A 15,346-nucleotide genomic window follows, 5' to 3' on the forward strand; every position below is an offset into this window, starting at 1 on the left:
CAGGCATACGCCACCACGCCCGGCTAATTTTTGTATTTTTAGTAGAGACGGGGTTTCACCATCTTGGCCAGACTGGTCTTGAACTCCCAACCTTGTGATCCACCCCCCCTTGGCCTCCCAAAATGCTGGGATTGCAGGCGTGGGCTACCGTGCCTGGCCGATTCTCAGGAATTTTTATCCTCAATTAATTGTGTAAATGTGAGTTTATAGACTCATATGCTAGGAAAATATGTTAGAAAAGATTATCTAAACATATTCTGTGTTGCAAAGAAAGGAAATGTAGACTTAAAGAGGAAGAGTCTTTGATGTGTGATATGGATAAGCAGACAAAGGAAATCCGAGAGAAATGATAGCGCCTGTGGTTACAGAAGAGGGCCAGTCTTGGGGGTCTCATGCTCATCACAGCCTCCAGAATGTTTTCGTTCATATGTGGCGTGAATTTCACAGAAATTACCAGAATTAGTATGAAACAATAAATGGGCCTATTTATTTATTTATTTTGAGACGGAGTCTTGCTCTGTCACCCAAGCTGGAGTGCAGTGGCAACCATCTCGTCTCACTGCAACCTCCTTCTCCTCGGTTCAAGTGATTCTCCTGCCTCAGCCTCCTGTGTAGCTGGGATTACAGGCATGTGCCACCACGCCCAGCTAATTTTTTTGTATTTTTACTAGAGGCAGGGAGGCTGAGGTTGGTGGATTACCTGAGGTGAAGAGTTTGAGACCAGCCTGGCCAACATAGTGAAACCTCGTCTCTACTGAAAATACAAAAAAAATTAGCCGGGTGTGGTGGTGTGCAACTGTAGTCACAGCTACTCGGGAAGGCTGAGGCAGGAGAATCACTTGATCCCAGAAGGTGGAGATTGCAGTGAGCCAAGATCGTGCCACTGCACTCCAGCCTGGGCGACAGAGGGAGACTCCATCTCAAAAACAAAAAGAAAAACAAAACAACAAAAAAACCGCCACTGTTTCTGGTATACTGTATGAAGATTATTGGAATCACACTTGGAAGTAATCCACTCGCTTAAGTAACCATTATTTTGTTTTAGGAGCAGTTGCAGAAGCTCGAGGTTGAACTGAGAGAAGTCACTAAGAACAAGGAGAAACTGAGGAAAAACTTGCTGGAACTGATTGAGTACACTCACATGCTGAGAGTGACAAAAACCTTTGTGAAACGCAACGTTGAGGTACTGAACAGCTTGTGAGGAAATACAATTATTTTATAAAAATCTCATTCCCATAGGCTATGTATTTTGCTATTAGTTCATGTAGATACGTTGCTTTTTTAAAGAGATTAAATTTATTTATTTATTTATTTAGTTAGTTAGTTAACTTTATGTTTTGTTTTTGAGACAGAATTTTTCTGTTGTTCCCCAGGCAGGAGGGCAGTGGCGGGATCTCGGCTCACTGCACCCTCCGCCTTCCGGGTTCACGCCATTCTCCTGCCTCAGCCTCCCGAGTAGCTGGGATTACAGGTACCTGCCACTGTGCCTGTAATTTTTTGTATTTTTAGTAGAGATTGGGTTTCACCATGTTGGCCAGGCTGGTGTCGAATGCCTGACCTCAGTTGATCTGCCTTCCTCGGCCTCCCAAAGTGCTGGGATTACAGGAGTGAGCCACCATGCCCAGACTTAAGAGATTAAATTTAAACCTTGGTTTTATTTTTCAGTTGGATTATATGACTTTAAATAAAGTTTTAAGAGCCATTTCTTGTGTTGGTTGTTTTAAGCAAGTATAATACTAAATATTTATAAAAGGTTTAGTTTGTGGTTGAAAAAAATTTTTATGAGCATGGGAAAAAAATTGAATGAAGGATGTTGAACTCTAAAATTTAGTTTTTCCAAATTGCTAAGTAAAGGAAGTAAAAGAATAATCTATAATTTCTAAGAATAGGTCAGACGCACTGGCTTACACCTGTAATCCCAGCACTTTGGGAGGCCAAAGCCAGAGGATGGCTTGAGCCCAGGAGTTCAAGACCAGCCTGAATATAGTGAGAATTAATGTGAGACCTTGTCTATACAAAAAATAAAAATTAGCTGAGCGTGGTGGTGCAAACTTGTAGTCCTAGCTACCAGGGAGGCTGAGGTGAGAGGATCATTTGAGCCCAGAAGTTTGAGGCTGCAGTAAGCTATGATTGTGCCACAGAACTCAGAACTCCAGCCTGGGCAACAGAGTGAGATCCTGTACGCTGTGTATAAAAAAAAAATTATAAGAATAAAGAATAGTCATGTAGTAGCACCTTACAGAGCTAAATATAGAAGAGACAAGTGCATCTGTCCCAAACTTGGTTTCACTTGATATCATAGTGATCTTTGATAAAGTTATTCTATCGTGGATGAAGGCAATGAATTAGATTATAACTGTCTTTTATGTAAATGTCTTCAAGTGGCTTACAAATAAGGAATGGGGAAGTTACGTTTTCATTTATGAGAATTGAGTTACAGATCTAAGTTACCTTAGAAGGTTTTGCACCCAGATCTAAGTAGTTAGTTAGGATGCCCTATAAACTTGTTTGAAAATTTGACATGAGAAATAAAGTGTCACTTTTAATGAGACACACTTGGTTTCATATGTTTCTTTCTAGTTTGAACCCACTTACGAAGAATTCCCTTCCTTAGAGAGTGATTCTTTGTTGGATTACAGCTGTATGCAGAGGCTGGGAGCAAAACTGGGGTAGGTGACAAGGCCTGGGGTGTCAGGCTTCATACTGCCCTTCTTGTAAAAGGCAGATGAGTTCCATAGAAGGGATGAATGGAGACTATTTTAAAGCCTAGGGTTGAATGAAAGAGTGAATATTTGTTTAAGAAAACACTGTACTCTTGTACTTGTTGAGCTGAATTACTCAACTGTATTGACTTTTTTACTTAATACAATGGAAATTTCTTCTTTTGGTATAATGAGCTGGAAAGAAACAACATTTATGTCATTCAGTGTTCTATAAACCTAAAACAGTTGGTCGTTCAGGCATCAAATCCTGTCTAGTAGAAACTTGGTGGCTAAACCGAGTTGGTTTTTTTTATTAATCATACTTTAAAGATCTCCTTCTGCTGTTTATTGTTTCTGCCTACTGAAACTAATGGTAATTTGTTTCCTCATGTGATTTGTGATTTTTAAAGTTATTTTAAGCTCATATTTCACAGTTCCTGATCTGAAGGAATTCAGTGGTATTCAGTTTGAGGATGTTTTCCTCCAGAGAGAATTTGTTTTGACATTTGTCAGGTACCTGGGAGTGCTCTGTCAACCTGGAATCATTTATATTTTTCTCAGCATTGGGACTTTTTGTTGATTTGATTTTTGACTGTGCCAGGAATGTGAATTTAAGCCTCAAACCTGAGTGAATTTTAACCTGTGGTTATAAATTCTTAGGGAAGAGTTCTCCCTCCATCTAGAACCAAAACGGAAATAAACAAGTTTACATGCAGGCTCCAGGCTCCTTTGCAAGGTGGGTTTTTTCTAGTTCACCTCTTCGCTGAAGGTGTAGCTTTTGTGCATGGAAGCAGTCCCAGCCGTAGAGGGGTGTCAGTTATATCTGCCCACCTTATCCAGATGCAGTGCCTGGCTTCTGTGTCCCATGCTGGCCTTAAACTCAAGGCCTTAAGATACTGCATTCAGTGTAAGAATCAGGACAGCTGTGAGGTCCTGTTTTCCCTTTGGATTCCAAGAATTTCTCTCTTTTTTTTTTGAGACGGAATCTTGCTCTGTCGCCTAGGCTAGAGTGCAGTGATGCTCTAGCAACCTCCGCCTCCCTGGTTCAAGTGATTCTCCTGCCTCAGCCTCTCGAGTAGCTGGGATTACAGGTGCCCGCCATCATGCCCGGCTAATTTTTGTATTTTTAGTAGAGACAGAGTTTCACCATCTTGACCAGGCCGGTCTTGAACTTCTGACCTTGTGATCCACCCGCCTCAGCCTCCCAAAGTGCTGGGATTACAGGCATGAGCCGCTGTGCCCGGCCAAGAATTTCTCTTTGTTACAAGCTCATCTGTACCTTTAAAAAGAAGTTTCAGAAATATTCTACCCGGTATCTGAGATGTTTTGCAGTTGGAGGGCTCTCAGGATGTCTTCACCATTGGTAGAAATGAAGTCTTCATCACTCTTAATGTAGTTTGATAACATTTATTGCTTTCAGTTGACTACAGGTCGACTTTATTGTCTCACAGATTTGTGTCTGGCCTAATTAACCAAGGAAAAGTGGAAGCGTTTGAAAAAATGTTGTGGAGAGTCTGCAAAGGGTACACCATTGTGTCCTATGCAGAACTGGATGAATCCCTCGAAGACCCTGAAACAGTGAGTAAATGTCACCATCACCTTTTAGCAATGGTAGACTAACAGCAGAGTTGGAGATGTGGTAGAAAGAATGTTTTTCTCCTGAACCATCTGATAATAAGTTGTTAACCTGATGCCTTATCTCCTCAACCATGTGTAGTGTGTGTCTTACATTGCCATCACATGACCATCAGTCAGGAAATGAATGTAGATGCATTACTATATCCTGAGCCTTGAATCTCATTCAGGTTTCACCAGTTGTCCTAGTATTGTCAAAGCAAAAAATGTAATTTAGCATCGCATGTTGGATTTAGTTGTCATGTCTCTCTCTTTTTTTAAACTTTCTTTTTTTTTTTTTTAAGGAGATGGGGTCTCGCTGTGTTGCCTAGGCTGGTCTCAAACTCCTGGCCTCAAGCGATCCTCCCACCCAGGCCTCTCAAAGCCTCCCAAAGTGTTGGGATTACAGGTGTGAGCCTCCTCACCTGGCTTTTTTTTTTTTTTAATTTACTTTTTATTTTTGATAGAGATGGGGATCTTACTATGCTGCCCAGACTGGTCTCGAGCCATCCTCCTGCCTTGGCATCCCAAAGTGTTGGGATTACAGGCATGAGCCACCGTGCCAGGCCTGTCCTGTCTCTATGATCTCCTTTATTCTGGGACAGTGTCTCAGACTTTCCTTGGCTTTTGTGACCTTGACATTTTAAAATATTACAAGTTGTTTTGGTAGCCTGTCTCTGGGTTTGGGTTTCTCAGGTGTCTTCTCATGATTCTGTTCAGGTCACATGCCTCTGGCAGGAGCGTTGCTGAAGTGAGGCTGTGTTCTTCTCATTGCACTGTCAGGTGCCACACATTTCTGTTTGTTCCGTTACTGGTCGTGGTCACTTTGATCACTTGATGAAGGCACTCCTCTCTAGGCTTTGCTGTGAAGTTACTCCTTTTTTGTGTTTGAAACTGTAAATATCCCATTTGTCATCAGGTTTTCAGCTTCCTCGTTTATTTCCTATTTTATTTGATAGGTTCCTGTTCCTTTAATTCTTTATTTTGATATTCACATTCTCCTAGATTTGGCCAGTTGGAATCCATTCAGGCTGGCCTTTATATCCATTTTACACGTTCCCATCACTTTTTGAGCACTTGTTTGTACAACAGGATGTCCAGATGCATGTTGCAATTCCTCTCACACGGCTCTGGAATCAACTGTTTCTTCAAGAAGGCTTTTTTTTTTTTTTTTTTTGAGTGCAAGTCTTGGTATTTTGAAGCGAAGATGTGGCTTCTGGGTGTGCCCATTGGTATTGAGGGGTTGCTTTTCCTTGGCTCTGTCAGAGGTAGCTTGGGGACACAGAGCACATGCACATATACATTTACTGCTGTGGGCCAGTTACTCTCCCGCCACCCCATCCATCCCCAAGTACACACCTAACAGCTGTGGGGCTGAATGGTTCAGAAGGGAGGATGGAGGCAGCGGGAGAGACAGAGTCATAGTCACCCTTAAGATATCTCTGTTTTTTAGACTTCACAGTAAAAATAACTATTGCTTTAAACAAGGATGAACTGCTGATCTACTAAAGGTGGAAAAGGAACTTGGTTTTCTTAATTTTGAGGAAAGGTTCTTATTTTTTTTCTAGGTTGGCCTCAGGAATTTTGGCTGCAAGATTAATATATATCCCATAATAAAGAGAAATTTGGCATTTGTTTGTTTATTTATTTATTTATTTATTTTTACTTTCTTAGACGGAGTCTGACTCTGTCACCCAGGCTGGAGTGCAGTGGCATGATCTCAGCTCATTGCAACCTCTATCTCCCGGGTTCAAGCGATTCTCCTGCCTCAGCCTCCCGAGTAGCTGGGACTACATAGGTGTGGACCGCCATACCCGGCTAATTTTTTTATTTTTAGTAGAGATGGGGTTTCACCGTGTTGAAACACCATCAGGAGTTAGGTTTTGAACTCCTGACCTCAAGTGATCCACCCTCCTTGGCTTCTCAAAGTGCTGAGATTACAGGCATGAGCCACCACACCCAGGCTGTGATTTATTTTTGGTTTTCTAAAATAAAAATCTAATCCGTTTGAAATCTAATCAGTCAAGCCCTTCATTCACCACACACTTGTAATATTTTCTACTTTTTTGTGACTTTTGTAACTGCCAGTGGCCATCTGTTAATTATCCTTCAGTTGTGACCTTGATGACTTCTTTATTTCAAGCTGATTAAAACTAAGATCAAAACTGTTCCAAAGTAGCATTTACATATTTTTTGAGTTTTTTCCTTATTAAGAGACAATATCAGTAATTCTCATGCAGAGCATTTACTCAAAAATTTTTTTAATAGAATTTGTAAGTTCTCTTATGAGTCTGCAACCTCCACCTCCCGGGTTCAAGTGATTCTCCTGCCTCAGCCTCCTGAGCAGCTGGGACTACAGGTACCCGCCACCACGCCCAGCTAATTTTTGCATTTTTAATGGAGATGGGGTTTTACCATGTTGGCCAGGCTGGCCTCGAACTCCTGACCTCAAGCAATTGCCTGCTTTTGCCTCTCAAAAAGTGCTGGGATTATAGGCGTGAGCCACCGTGCCTGGCCTCTTATGCCAAATTTTTTTTCTTTGTTTTTTTTGGAGATGGAGTTTCACTCTTGTTGCCCAGGCTGGAGTGCAATGGCACGATCTCGGCTCACCGCAACCTCCGCCTCCCAGGTTCAAGCAATTCTCCTGCCTCAGCCTCCCTAGTAGCTGGGATTATAGGCATGTGCCACCACGCCCAGCTAATTTTGTGTTTTTAGTAGAGACGGGGTTTCTCCATGTTGGTCAGGCTAGTCTCGAACTCCCAACCTCAGGTGATCCACCCGCCTCGACCTTCCAAAGTGCTGGGATTACAGGCATGAGCCACCGCACCTGGCCTTTATGCCAAATTTTTATGGAATATGTTAAAGGGCAGTAAACATCTGTGAAGGAATACAGAGAATATCTTGAAAATATGATCCCCATCCCCACGGTTATAAAGAAAATGCATGTCCATTATAGAAAATTGGGAACAATGTAGAAAACAAGAAGAAAAAGAAGTCACTTGCAATCTCCTATTCTGAGCCACTGTTAACATGACAAGTGTATGTTCTTTCAGTCTTTTTCTGGGTAAGATGGGGTATTTTATTTGGTAACTTTTACACAGGTTCTAGGATTTGTTTATAGTGTCAGGTTTAGTGTCTTTTGGGTTCAATGTCTGACCGTCTTGAAGTCATTACAGTCCTTAGAGGCTATTTTTAGCTATTTTCCCCCATTGGTGTCATTTCTAAATGCTGACCGTTCTCTCTACATCAAAGCTAGACATGGGTGCTTTCTTTGGTTGTATAGTTTGTGTTTTTCTGTTGTGTGTGGCACTTCTTCTGCCTTGTGCCTTAAGTGGTTGTGTTCGTTGACACACTACCATGTTGCCCAGGCTGGTCTTGAACTCCTGGGCTCAAGTGATCCTCCTGCCTCTGCCCCGCAAAGTGTTGAGATTACAGGCCTGGGCTCAAACGATCCTCCTGCCTTGGCCCCCTAAAGTGTTGGGATTACCGTTCCCAGCCTCTTTTTCCTGGTTCTAACTCTTTTCTGACAGTGTGAAGTCGGCTTCCATTATCCTCAACGTGTCTAGTGGGTGGCTCCATTAACTGACATCATTTATTCATTGTATTCATTCTCCCAGCCACATCCTCCATCTCCTCCTCCTGCCATCCCCTCCCTCCCACCACCGCCTGCCCATGCTATGCTGTGGCTCCCCAGTCTGTGCTCCTGTTCCCTGGGCCCAGGGCTCAATTTTTGGACAGCTTCTCTCTTCTTTCTGCCTTTAGGGATCTCACATAATTTTATGATTTTAAATACCATGCCTCAAATGTATATATCCCTAGCTTGGACCTGTCCCCAGAATACTAGACTTTTATGTCCATCTACTTCATATTTCCGTTTAAGTATCTGGAAGACCGTTTCTGCTTTTGCCTAAAACTGAACATCTGATCTTTCTTCCCAAACCTGCCCTTCCAGACCCATTGATCTAACTGCCCAGGCTGAAAGCCCTGGGTTTCTCCCCACTCTTCTCTGTTTCTCACATCTGACTTGAATCCCTCAGCAGATCTGGTGGCCATGTCTTCTAAAGAGAGAGTCCGACTGCCTCTCCTTGCTCTACCTCCCTCCTGGTCCAGGTCTCGTCCCGCACCTGCCTCGCCTGACTGGGCTCCTGCTCCTGCCTCTGCCTCAGCCTGGTCTCTTCTCCTGGCATCCAGAATGATCCCCAGGAAACCACAGTTAGATCATTTCATTCCTATACTCACGACCTTCCAGGGGCTTCCTGTCTTCCTCAGCAAAAGCCCCGTGGAGCCGCACAGTGGGCCCGTGGCCCTCGTCATATCTGAGCTGGTGTTACTATGTCTCTCCCCGGCGATGCTGGCCTCCTCAAGTCTCCCGACCGTGCTTCTGTGCGTGCTTCTCCTCTGCTTGGAAGTCTCTTCTCCCAGCGACCATGGGGCTCGCGTCCTCACCTCCTGCAATTTTTTTTCCATTTACCCTGACTTGAAGCTCACCTGCGTTTCTTTATTGCTCAGATGTCACCTCGGGGAGATCTTCCTTGCCCGTCCTATGTGAGATCACAGTGCCCAAGCCTGCCCTCTCTCCCCTCTCTTCATCCTGCATCTGTTGTGTATAGCACTTATCTCTACCTGGCGTACTTTCTTTGTTTCTTTTGCTGTCAAGTTGAATGTAAGTTTAAGTTCCCTTCCCCTCCCAGGTCAGGGATTTTTGTCAGTTTTCTTCACTGCTATATCCTTAGCACCTATAATAGTGTCTGGCAAATAGGCTAAAAACCTATTCAATTTTTATAGAATTCTGCTTTGTCGGATATTTGTAAATGCAGGGTGATTCTTATTATTTACAGTAGTTTTGCTTCATAAAGTCACTGAGGGCCGAGCACAGTGGCTCATGCCTGTAATCCCAACACTTTCAGAGGCCGAGGCGAGCGGATCACCTGAGGTCAGGAGTTCGAGACCAGCCTGACCAACAAGGAGAAACCCCATCTATACTAAAAATACAAAATTAACCGGGTGTGGTGGCGCATGCCTGTAATCTCAACTACTCGGGAGGCGGAGACATGAGAATCGCTTGAACCCAGGAGGTGGAGGTTGTGGTGGCCGAGATTGTGCCGTTGTACTCCGGCCTGGGTAACAAGAGAGAAATTCTGTCTCAAAAAAAAAAAAAGTCACTGAAATCTCTAAATTATCAGCTATGGAAAAACTCACTGCTCCTAGGGGAAAAACAGGAGTTGAGTCATTTACATTGAGCTCCCAGCCAGCAGCTCTGTGACTCGAACCTGAATGAAGTTTCCCTAACACACGCTACATCTCCGTCAGGCACATCGCAGCCATCTTGTGCTCAGGACTGTTGGGGGAACCAGCCCCCAATATTTCAACGTAGGTCCTTTCTATTTTCCCTAAGTGTCGGCCGGTCTGAGAAATAAAGAGAAAGAGTACAAAGAGAGGAATTTTACAGCTGGGCCGCCGGGGGTGACATCACATATTGGCAGGTCCATGATGCCCCTAAGCCACAAAACCAGCAGTTTTTATTAAGGACTTTAAAAGGGGAGGGGGTGTATGAACAGGGAGTAGGTCCCAAAGATCACAGGCTTTAAAGGGCAGTAAAGATCACAAGGCAAAGGGCAAAGCAAAGATCACAAGTCAAAGGGCAAAATTAGAATTACTGATCAGGGTCTATGTTTGGCTGTGCACGTATTGTCATGATAAACGTCTTAAACAATAGAAAACAGGGTTTGAAAGCAGAGAACCGGTCTGACCTCAAATTTACCAGGGTGGGATCTTTCCCCCACCCTAATAAGCCTGAGGGTACTGCAGGAGACCAGGGTGTATTTCAGTCCTTATCTCTACCGGATAGGACAGACACTCCCAGAGCTGCCATTTACAGACCTCCCCCCAGGAATGCATTCCTTCCCCAGGGTATTCCTTGCTGGAAAAAGAATTCAGCGGTATCTCTCTTACTTGCACGTCTGTTTATAGGCTGTCTGCAAGAAGAAAAATATGGCTCTATTCTGCCCGATCCCACAGGCAGTCAGACCTTATGGTTATCTTCCCTTGTTCCCTGAAAATCACTGTTATTCTATTCTTTTTCAGGGTGCACTGATTTCATATTGTTCAAACACACATTTTACAATCAATTTGTACAATAGTGTTCCTGAGGTGACGTACATTCTCAGCTTACGAAGATAACAGGATTAAGAGATTAAAGACAGGCATAAGAAATTATAAGAGCATGGCCGGGCGCGGTGGCGCAAGCCTGTAATCCCAGCACTTTGGGAGGCCGAGACGGGCGGATCACGAGGTCAGGAGATCGAGACCATCCTGGCTAACTAACACGGTGAAACCCCGTCTCTACTAAAAAATACAAAAAACTAGCCGGGTGAGGTGGCGGCGCCTGTAGTCCCAGCTACTCGGGAGGCTGAGGCAGGAGAATGGCGTGAACCCGGGGGGCGGAGCTTGCAGTGAGCCGAGATCACGCCACTGCACTCCAACCTGGGCGACAGAGTGAGACTCCGTCTCCAAAAAAAAAAAAAAAGAAATTATAAGAGCATTATTAGGGAAGTGATAAATGTCCATGAAATATTCACAATGTATGTTCAGAGATTGCAGTAAAGACAAGTGTAAGAAATTATAAAAGTATTACTTTTGGGAATTGATAAATGTCCATGAAATCTTCACAATTTATGTTGTTCTGCCATGGTTCCAGCTGGTCCCTCCGTTCAGGGTCCCTGACTTCCCGTGACACAGGACAACAGACTACACCTCAGCCCTACACTTGGGGCTGTTTATACTGTGAAATCACCCAAAAAAACACAGAAGTGTGAAAAACATGACACCAAACAGACTCTGAAAAGGACGCTTGGTGATAGTCTGAGAGCGGAGATGGGAAGGGAGGGCGTCACCTTGTTGGACTTTACCTGGGAACCTGGGTGTCGGGTGCCTAAAATTTTTGGCTGCTGTGCACGTGACTGAAAGTGCTCTGTGGATTGATTTGGGGCTGTTATTACAACTAGGTGAATTTGTAATTACAGAATCCTCAAATAAGGAGGATTGACTGTTTTGAATTAATGAATGAACGCTTTGACAGTGTTTGAGCTGCCAAAGTTCTAGAAGTTCTACACACAGAGGTAACACTTACCCTTATTCATTCTTTGTAGGGGGAAGTCATAAAATGGTATGTCTTTTTAATATCCTTTTGGGGAGAGCAGATTGGCTACAAGGTTAAGAAGATTTGTGATTGGTAAGAAAAAGAAACATTTCATTTTATTTATGTCTTTATATTCAGCCACCTCAAGTTTTCCTTCAACGTCCCTGTGGAGTCAGAAATAGAGTGGCTGCTAGTTTTTGTTATATGATTTCTTTGCTGCACTGCCAAGTTCTTAAACATTTAATTTGTCATCTCTCTTACCAATGCATTACTTAAAATAATTTAAAAGTTGAGACTGTGTTAATAATATTACTAGAATTGACTTTTTTCTTTGGGGATCAAGGCTTCAGATTGGTTGAAAAAGGAATGAAGTTTTCATATGTTGTGATTTCATGTTGCTTTGAGCTGCCCGTCGGGCTTATCTGTTATCACTGAGCATGTGGCACCTCTTCTATCCTGGGTACCCTGGGGCAGGGTGTGGCATGTGGTGAGTAGGGGCGCTCAGGGGCCTGTCTGGATGCATAGTCTCCCTGTGTCGCTCTCTCATTGGACTCACTTGGACAAGTGACCGAGCCTCAGTTTCTTCATCTGTAAAAGGGGAGAGTGATTGCTTTCTTATAGGTCTCTTAGGACTAAATGAGATGATCAGGTGAAAGATGTCAGTTCGACAAAAGCCATCAGTAATTTTGAGTTGTGGTACAACAATAATCTGTGACTTACTCCTGTCAGCAAATGGGAACATAAGCAAAAGCCAAACAAAGTCAGAAAACTCAAAAGAACACCCCTTTGCTTTCTTCCACCAATGGAGAACTCAGCTTGCCTTGTTTCTTGCAGGGTGGAGGGGGGTTTGGATGTTTTCTATTTACTAGAATTTGATTCTCAATTGGTGGAATAGAAAGTAATTTCAGGTGTCCCCTGGATAAGCCTTTTATTTTCATAGACAGATATTTGTTTTACTATCGATTAAAAAACTATACCCAGCTCAGCAAACCCATGATTTCACAGATATTGTTGCTTAGGATAAGGCTAGAATAGGTATTTAATTTTTCAGAGGCAGAACTTAAAGAAAAATAAAAGTATGGTGTTCACATATGAAGGTGGTCTGGGAATGACTGCAGTTTGGGGACATAGCTTGGCATTCCCCTATGCAGTCTGGGTGCCGAGTGGCCCTGAGAGGAGCCAGGGAGACTGCAGACTCTGTCAAAGGCAATTGCTAGGAAGCCAGAGCTCTTTTCTCCTTTTGTTTTTGTGTGTATGTGTGTGTGTGTGTGTCTGTGTGTGTCTTTGTGTTTGTGTTTAAACCTGTTCAGTGATTCCAAGCCCAAGGATATTGTTGAATTTTAGGAAGCTGGAATTGGGAATGAGCTGCCAGGAATCATTGAGGGCAGGAGTGGAAATCGGATCCAACAGGGAGTTTGCTAAATTTGTCTCACTCAGCAGGTGGTTGTTGAGCATCTGTATGCACGGCCTGACCAAGGGCGGATGCCTGCATCTGCACCCGTGTCTCCTGAATGACTGCTTTCATTTCGTTTTGCCAGAAGATGTGCCAGGGAGGTGAATGCGTTTAGTTCTAGTGCTGACAGATGTGAGAGCGTGTTCAACTCTGTCTTCCAGCTACCACTGCCATGTGTACCCCTATCCAAACACAGCCGAGGAGCGGAGGGAGATCCAGGAGGGGCTGAACACCCGCATTCAAGATCTCTACACTGTGAGTAAGCCGGGAGTGGATGCCTCCTTATCTGAGGGCTGCCAAACATTTACACATACATTTTCTCTGTTTTTTTTTAACATAGATAATATCGGTCATAGACAAATCAAGATGTTCTAGTGAGATTGGAATGTTGCTTCCGTCCCTCCTCCCCATGGAAGTTTTATTTTAGCAACATGTTAGGAACCTGAGTAGTAATGACATGGCTTTAAACAAATATTCTGTGGTCACCTTTGATATGTTGGATGGTAATTCTTTTTTCTTTTTGAGACGGTCTCGCTCTGTTGCCCAGCCTTTGAGTGCAGTGGTGTAATCTCAGCTCACTGCAACCTCTGCTTCCTGGGTTCAAGCAATCTCTGCCTCAGCCTCCCGAGTAGCCGGGATTACAGGCGTACACCACCATGCCTGGCCAATTGTGGTATTTTTAGTAGAGACAGAGTGTCACCACGTTGCCCAGGCTCGTCTCAAATTCCTGACCTCAAATGATTCGCCCACCTCAGCCTCCCAAAGTGCTGGGATTACAGGTGTGCGCCACCACACTCAGCCTGGATTGTAATTCTTGTAATCCTTTTTTTTGTTTGAGGTGGAATCATGCCCTGTTGTCAGGCTGGAATGCTGTGGTGCGATCTCAGCTCACTGCAATCTCTGCCTCCCGGGTTCAAGCAATTCTGCCTCAGCCTCCCGAGCTGGGATTACAGGCATGTGCCACCAATCCCTGCTAAATTTTTTGTATTTTTAGTAGAGATGGGGTTTCATCATGTTGGCCAGGATGGTCTCGATCTCCTGACCTCGTGATGCACCTGCCTCGGCCTCCCAGAGTGCTGGAATTATAGGCATGAGCCACTGCCCCTGGTCTGGATTGTAATTCTTGATCACCCAAGACAAGCCAGCCCCAGTTAACATGGTGAGGGCATTATTTTACCAGCAGGATTTAAATTCTTTTTTCTCCTGATGACAGTGAGGATTCTTGTTGGCAAGAAGTGTCCTTCTGACTCAGTTAAGCGAGAGAGGATTTCTTGGCAGGGTGGGATGGGCGTTGGTGGCTCACAGGGTTGATGGGGCGAGGCCAAGCTTGGGAATGAGTAGGAACCTGGGGAGCTTGCTGGATCCTGGTAGACCACCACGCTGCTGCAGTGACGATGACGTCTCACCATTTCCTGTGCCCTGGGGTCATGTTCTCCAGAGGCAACCTCCCAAAATAGGGCATCTGATTGACTGAGCTTAGATTTTTCTGCCCACCTCCGTGTGGTACTAGGGGCAGGGAGGAGAAGGAAGGAACGGCTCCCTTAGCTGCCACCAGGATAGGCAGATGCCTGGAATGATCCTCTGTCAATGGGGCGAAAGTCCTCTAAAGGAAGTCGGGTGCCAGGTAGACAAAAACCAAAACATGCCCATTCCACTGTTGTTCTTCCCCAGGTACTGCACAAAACCGAGGACTATTTGAGGCAAGTGCTATGTAAAGCTGCCGAGTCTGTCTACAGCCGTGTGATCCAGGTGAAGAAAATGAAGGCCATCTACCACATGCTGAACATGTGCAGCTTTGACGTGACCAACAAGTGCCTCATTGCCGAGGTCTGGTGTCCCGAGGCGGATCTGCAGGACCTGCGCCGGGCGCTGGAGGAGGGCTCGGTAAGGCTGCCTTCCTCTCCTCTGCCAGGAATAGAAGAGAGACTGATGGAACTGATAAATTCCGAGAAAAAAAAGAAGGGAGAATTTCATAGAGTAATGAGAATGCACTGTGTTGACTCTTCTTTTTTTTTTTTTTTTTTGAGACAGAGTCTCACTCCATTGCCCAGGCAGGAGTGCAGTGGCACCATCTCAGCTCACTGCAAGCTCCGCCCCCCGGGTTCATGCCATTCTCCTGCCTCAGCCTCCCAAGGAGCTGGGATTACAGGTGCCGACCACCACAGCTGGCTAATGTTTTGTATTTTTAGTAGAGACAGGGTTTCACTGTGTTAGCCAGGATGGTCTTGATCTCCTGACCTCATGATTCACCCGCCTCGGCCTCCCAGAGTGCTGGGATTACAGGTGTGAGCCACCACGCCCGGCCTTGTTTTTTTTTAAATATTAATTTAAAAAATTAAAATAGAGATGGGGTTTTACTCTGTTGCCGAGGCTGGTCTCAAACTTCTGGCCCCAAGGGATCCTCCTGCCTCAGCCTCCCAAAGTGCTGGGATTACAGGT

At 44.5% G+C, this 15,346-nt stretch overlaps 1 protein-coding gene across 1 annotated transcript in view; it reads left to right on the top strand.

The window, feature by feature from the left end:
* The window catches only part of ATP6V0A2 (ATPase H+ transporting V0 subunit a2), a 56,822-nt gene that overhangs the window by 17,854 nt on the left and 23,622 nt on the right, over positions 1-15,346 (top strand). Inside the window, exons 4-9 of the mRNA XM_008005137.3 lie at positions 1,046-1,183; positions 2,581-2,669; positions 4,154-4,280; positions 11,465-11,547; positions 13,069-13,162; positions 14,579-14,791. Coding sequence (XP_008003328.1) covers positions 1,046-1,183; positions 2,581-2,669; positions 4,154-4,280; positions 11,465-11,547; positions 13,069-13,162; positions 14,579-14,791 — 744 coding nt within the window. The remainder of the gene's footprint in view (positions 1-1,045; positions 1,184-2,580; positions 2,670-4,153; positions 4,281-11,464; positions 11,548-13,068; positions 13,163-14,578; positions 14,792-15,346) is intronic.

Source organism: Chlorocebus sabaeus, chromosome 11, assembly GCF_047675955.1.
Source record: "Chlorocebus sabaeus isolate Y175 chromosome 11, mChlSab1.0.hap1, whole genome shotgun sequence".
Lineage (NCBI taxonomy): Eukaryota > Metazoa > Chordata > Mammalia > Primates > Cercopithecidae > Chlorocebus > Chlorocebus sabaeus.